Source organism: Clupea harengus, chromosome 26 (assembly GCF_900700415.2).
Source record: "Clupea harengus chromosome 26, Ch_v2.0.2, whole genome shotgun sequence".
Classification (NCBI taxonomy): domain Eukaryota; kingdom Metazoa; phylum Chordata; class Actinopteri; order Clupeiformes; family Clupeidae; genus Clupea; species Clupea harengus.
The window spans coordinates 2364283-2370996 of NC_045177.1; the positions used below are offsets into that span (position 1 = coordinate 2364283).

General features: G+C 44.7%; 1 protein-coding gene across 1 annotated transcript in view; it reads right to left on the reverse strand.

The window, feature by feature from the left end:
* Nucleotides 1-3096: 3096 nt before the first annotated feature.
* The window catches only part of LOC105894915, a 5161-nt gene continuing 1543 nt past the window's right edge, over nucleotides 3097-6714 (reverse strand). Inside the window, exons 6-7 of the mRNA XM_031563450.1 lie at nucleotides 6507-6605; nucleotides 3097-3396 (exon numbers count right to left, since the gene is read on the reverse strand). Coding sequence (XP_031419310.1) covers nucleotides 3097-3396; nucleotides 6507-6605 — 399 coding nt within the window. The remainder of the gene's footprint in view (nucleotides 3397-6506; nucleotides 6606-6714) is intronic.

The following is a 6714-nucleotide window of genomic DNA, read 5'->3' on the forward strand; positions in this document are numbered from 1 at the left end:
GAAGTGGAGAGTCCAAGAAGTGCAGGGATAAATATTTGACGGTATGAGTATGAAGGGTGAAATAAATAAATATGATTTCGGGAGTAATTGTACAGTGGTAATTATAATGATCCAGGGTTATTTCACAGTGCCACAGTGGGTTAGCTGTTCAGTAGTGAGACGGCGAGGGGGAATAAACTGTTTTTGTGTCTGGAGGTTTTGGCGTAGAGAGATCTGTAGCGCCTACCAGAGGGGAGGAGTTGGAATAGGTTGTGTCCATGGTGTAAGGGGTCTGCAGTGATTTTCCCTGCCTGTTTCCTGACTCTGGAGGTGTACACGGGCCTGTTCGAAAAGGCTTAAAATGCTCCCTTCCTTCCTTCCTTCCTTCCTTCCTTCCTATTAAGAGAGCAAGGACTGTTCGAAATGTCTTAAACTCTCTCTTCCTCTTTAGTAAGATACCTTGAAATACGTTTTTCAAGAGAGCATATGAGCTGCCTTGCTGTCTTATGGCGGCAGGTATTACCCATAACTCTCTGCGCCATTCCCTAACCAGAGAAACCCTTTAAAAAAGATGGCGGATGAAATCGTCGAAGTTCCACAAAAGTATTCACCGATGTACGTTTCTTTGCTTTTTTTGATAATTTTTTAAAAAAGTTACCGAGAAATAAACAGTGTATTATGTACTTATGTCATGCTTGATTAACAAAAATAGTCTGTTTCGTCAGCGATGTATCCGTTAGCCAGGTCGCTAACAGTAGCTGCTAGCTAGCAAATAAGCACACACAGCATGATGACACAGCGTCATGTTGTCGTACATGCTATTTTAATAGACTGTTCGAAATCAAAGGTTTTTGAGATACCTTCCCCCGAAAGGACCTGTCTCGTCAGACACCTGTCTAACAAGAGATCAAGGATTAGACAGCTATCTATGAAGCCCAAGTCTTGGATGGTGGGCAGGTTGGCACCGTGGTCTTTTCTGCAGACCTGACTGTCCGTTGGAGTCTATTCTTATCCAGTTTGGTGGCCGATCCAAACCAGACCGTTATTGAAGTGCACAGAACAGACTGGATGACTGCAGTGTAGAACATGATCAGCAGTTCCTGAGGCAGGTTGTACTTCCTGAGCAGACGCAGGAAGTACATCCTCTGCTGGGCCTTCTTGATGATTGTGTTGGTGTTGGGTTCCCACTTCAGGTTCCGGTAGATTGTGGAATCCCAGGATTCCACAGCCAACACAGTACTGTTGAGTATGGTGAGGGGGGGCAGTGCTGGGGGCTTCATGCGTGTTCAGCTCTAGGTTGTTGCGACCGGATCATCACGGATGAGGCCGATGACTGATGTGTCGTCTGCAAATTTTAGGAGTTTAACAGATGGGTCTCCTGAGGTGCAGTCGTTTGTGTAGAGGGAGAAGAGCAGTGGGGAGAGCACGCATCCCTGAGGTGCACCAGTGCTGACTGACCGGGTGCTGGATGTTGTTTCACCCAGCCTCACCTGCTGCTTCCTGTCTATCAGGACGTTTGTGATCCACTGACAGGTGGAGGCGGGCACAGTGAGCTGGGTGAGTTTGGTAAGGAGGACTTCTGGATGATGGCCAAGCTGAAGTCCACAAACAGCATCCTTGCATACGTCCCTGGGGAGTCGAGGTGTTGCAGGATGTAGTGCAGTCCCATGTTGACTGCATCATCCACTGACCTGTTTGCCCGGTAGGCAAACTGCAGAGGGTCCAGCAGGGGGCCTGTGATGCCCTTCAGATGGGTCAACACCAGTCTCTCGAAGGACTTCATGACCACAGACGTCAGGGCGACTGGCCTGTAGTCATTTAGTCCAGTGATGGAGGGTTTCTTGGGAACCGGGATGATGGTGGAGCGCTTGAAGCAGGAGGGGACTTCACACAGCTCCAGAGATCTGTTGAAGATCCGTGTGAAGATGGGGGCCAGCTGGTCAGCACAGACTTTCAGACAGGAGGGTGACACACCGTCTGGGCCTGGAGCCTTCCTGATCTTCTGTTTCTGAAAGAGCTGACACACATCTTCTTCACAGACCATCAGTGCCGGGGGGGAGTTAGAAGGGAGAGGGGAGGTGATAGCAGGGGGTGCAGTTTGTTGGGTGAAGTCTGAGTTGGAGCGGGGTGTGGATGTGGGGTGATCAAACCTGCAGTAAAACTCATTCAGATCGTCTGCTAGTTGAGGGTTCTCTGCAGTGTGGGGGGACGGTTTCCTGTAGTTGGTGATGTCCTGCAGGCCTCTCCACACTGACGCAGGATCATTGGATGAGAACCTGTTTTTAAGCTTTTCAGAGTAGCTCCTCTTTGCTACTCTGATCTCCTTTGTCAGTGTGTTCCTGGCCTGGTTGTATAGGATCCTGTCCCCACTCCTGTAGGCCTCCTCTTTGGCCTTACGAAGCTGTCTGAGCTTTGCCGTAAACCAAGGTTTATTATTATTGAAGGTGCGGAAAGTTTTGGTGGGTACACACATGTCCTCACAAAAGCTGATGTAAGATGTCACAGTGTCAGTAAGTTCGTCCAGGTCTGTAGATGTAGCCTCAAAAACACTCCAGTCAGTGCAGTCAAAGCAGGCCTGAAGCTCCAGTTTTGACTCATTGGTCCATTTTCTCACTGTCTTGACTACAGGCTTTGCATATTAAAATGTCTGCCTGTAGGTTGGGAGCAGATGGACCAGGCAGTGATCAGAGAGACCCAAAGCTGCACGGGGAACAGAGTGATATGTGTCCTTTAAAACTGTGTAGCAGTGGTCCAGTGTGTTTTTGTCTCTGGTGGGACACTTAATCTGCTGCCTGAATTTTGGCAGTTCGTTGCTGAGGTTTGCTTTGTTAAAATCCCCAAGTATAATGAGAAGGGCGTCTGGATATTTTCTCTCCATGCTGGTTATCTGGTCAGCCAGGTGCTGTAGCGCCTCGCTAACGCAGGCCTGAGGTGGTATGTAGACACCGATCAGAATGAAGGAGGAAAACTCCCGCGGTGAATAAAACGGTCTGCAGTTAATGGAAATAGTCTCTAGGTGTGGAGTGCATGTTATCCTTAATACTGTGACATCTGTGCACCAACCTTCGTTTATGTAGAAGCAGATTCCGCCTCCCCTAATTTTCCCCGTTAACTCCTTTACACGGTCTGCACGGTGGAGTTGGAAGCCCGGCAGGTGTAGAATGCTGTCAGGGGTGGACTCACCAAGCCAGGTTTCAGTAAAACACAGGGCAGCAGATCCTGAAAAATCCTTATTAATCTGTTTAAGAGCAGCAGTTCATCCATTTTGTTGGGCAGAGCGGACATTCGCCAGATGTAATGATGGAAGCGTTGTTTGGAACCCCCGCTCTCGCAGTTTAACCAGCGCTCCAGCGCGCTTCCCTCGCCTGCGTCTCCTCCAAGCTCCACAGAGAGCTGCTGCCCCTCCGACCAAAGCCTCTAAAAATTATTCTGGGTGTGTAAAGACCGGTGAAAAAGTTTGTGGAGTGGACTGCCGGATATTCAGTAGGTCTTCCCTGGTGAAAGTGATAGAAAAGCAAGCCAATTAGCGTTCCGAAACAGATAAGATGAACATCATCAATCTTCCTGTTGGTAAAAATGGTTACATCAGCACTCTATATAAAGATATTCATAATGAAAGTTAAAATAATATAGGGCATTCAATGGTTGTCAAATAGGGGTGTAAAAAAAACAGATACTAGGGTCTAAAAAAAACCGATACGTATCGATATCCGTTTTTAGCGTGTAAGATACGACTACGTCGATGCGTGAAGTCCCGTATCGGTATTAAAATGGCATAAACCGGTCTTTGCCCGATTTAAAGTTATGAACCGGTTCACAAGCGTTCGTCTCTCCGTTTTTTGCTACTTAAAACACAAAACACTGGCTGACCTGTTGCATTTGATCTCAGTCAGAACAATGACAGCCTGTCATTGGCCAAAGCCCGCATAGCATAAACCAATCAGGCTGTATTCTCACAAATAACGCCAAGACCTGGAGAGAATGACAGATTACAACTCCCATTCATTTCAACGGCCAATGCTATGCTAGCTACGCTATTCATTTCAATGGCCAATGCTATGCTAGCTACTTCAGCCAAGGACGATACATCGTTGTTGATTGCGTGATTCTACAGACATCCTCAGATTTAAATAATTATAATAATAATAAATAGGAGAATATTTGTATCATTAACAATTATGTTTAACATTTATAGTCATGATTCCAAGACCGAGCCATCGTGATGTCCTAACATGAATAAAAGCACTATATTAACACTGGAAATGGCAGTGAATAAATAAATAACCACTAAACTCAATCGAGTGGATATAGCCATAGTGGAATAGAATGGACATATCTACATTCTGTAACAGTACCTCCACCTCTGCCCTGGTGAAATTAGGTCTGGGTTTACCGGTGCTTGCTTTGAAATGATTTTGATCAGTCTCTGACGTTGCTTTCGCGTTGCCTGTGGAGTGTGCACACGTTGCAATAGCATGCCCTTATAAGGAGCTGGCGGGACGTTTCTGTATGCAAGTTCAGGTGCATGAGAAAGCGCGTTCAATTAAGAACACATTTCCAGGCGTTCATGAATCCAGCGGAGATCTTTTCTGAGGTTGGTCTTTCGAGGTTGGTAAGAAAATGTTTCCAGAATGAGGTCCATTGTTTCCTCACAACTCAGTGTTTTCAATTATTGAACTGCATCGAATCGCATCGAATCGTTTTTTTATCAACATGCATCTTTTCTTGTATCGTATCGTGCCCATGTATCGAGATACGAATCGGATCGTCTTTGTCATGAGAGATTTAGACCCCTAGTGTCAAACTAAACACCACATTTGATGCATGAAAAGTTCAGAGCGAACTTTACAGCTAATCAGTGTCGATATGTAGAACCTTGCGGGCAGGTGAAAACGATAAATAAACCTAAACCATCACAATACATCTTAAAATACAAAGTACATGCAGTACATCAAGTTTTCAACATGCATTACATTTTCTAATGTGAAGGTTTATGAATTGTGAGGGGTAGAGGAGTTTTAGAGTTTAGGGTGGCTTGCTTGAGACCAAATGGGGGTGTCGGTGAGAACACACTGTCCAGTCAAGATTCACAAGTGTCATTTATTGACGTTTCCAGCGAGGATATGAGTAGGAATGGATGGATGTGTGTGTGATAGGAGGGTGTGTGAACAAGCACGTGTGTGTGTGTGTGTGTGTGTGGTTTCTAGGAAGAAAGGAGAAATGAAATACAATCAGCTCCAAACAATGCCATAATACAAACGATGCCAGAGCATTCAAAATGCGCTCAAGTTACACTACATAAGTGAATAAATCATTCCACGTGCCACATAATAACTGTAACTGTACATCATTAAGCACAACATAAGGTCTCAGCCTACACAGGCAATACATGAGCATACTTACTTAGGAGCATTGACAGTTAAGGCAACAAGGTTAAGGTAACAAACAATTCAAAGGCACATTTCAGTTCATTTTCATGTCTAAACTAAATCAGGATCAGTCCATTGAAGCACAAGCAACAGTTCGCTTACATGTCTGAAATAACGCACACAGGAGGAGCACATGCAGCAGCATTCAGCTTTCTCAGTGTCTGAGTGAAAGGAAGGTTTACACGAATAAGACTGAGAACAATGTTTGTGTGTGCAGTTCAGATTGTTTGAGCATAGCAAAGAACCCCTTGCAATAAAGAGAGGAAAGTCTAATAGACATTGTAAAAGCATAGGTGTCGCTAATTAGTATTATTGATTATATCCTGAGTTCTACTTCCAACTATTTGTCATCGTGCCCCCAACCAGGCTCCCCCTCCCGCACATCGTTCAGGAGGCAGGCAGCCCTTATCGCTTCATTTGCATCGTCACATCTGTGGTCCTCTCGCTCTCCATCGCTGTATCTTTCTCTTTTCCCCCTCCCTCTAATACCACAGTGAAACACACGTGGTTGTGCATGTACTAATCAAGTTGAATTTGATCAAGCTGTGCGGTTAGGAAGTCAGCAATGAGAAACAAATACTGGGTAAATGAAAACTGCTTAGTGGAATAAATGTGTTCTCCTAAGGTCAATGAAAAATCAGCTCTTCCATTCCCAAACCATGACTTCATTGAGCACTTTTGCATTTCTTTAACATTATACAGTCATGTAAACATCATTGTAAATAACATTGTCCACAAAGGCAAAATACATTTCAGCACATATTTATTGTATATCAAACATTTAAACCACAATACTTCATTTCAGATATATCCAACAACAAAAGTATACTACAATGTAAATGTTCAAAATTTGAAATGGAGATTTCCAAGACTGATTATTCCTGTACATAACATAGAAGTCAGTGACATGTAACATTTTCTTTACATGAAATGACACTGCAGGTGTCCATCAGCAGGAGGGGGGTATATTCCTGGCACAGAAGAATGCGCGGGTTGTTTTACAGTTGTAGTTTGACCAGCCACCTACAAAGGCAAAACATAAGCCTCCAGAAGCAGTGACAAGCTGTATGTAGATAGCTTTCAGAACAAGAAACTTACATTGGAATTCAGCTGCAACAAGATACTTGAGACAAGCTGTATCTGTGTCTGCCAGTTAGTGTAATAGAAGCCAGCGCTGTCAATCCACCGCCAGGCACCCTAAAATACAGAAACACATCACAGCACTTGGTGGTGTGACCATACAATGGGGTACCACAGCTGTTATGTTCAAATTCATTTGTGAAGAAATTCGTGTTGGGACAGACTG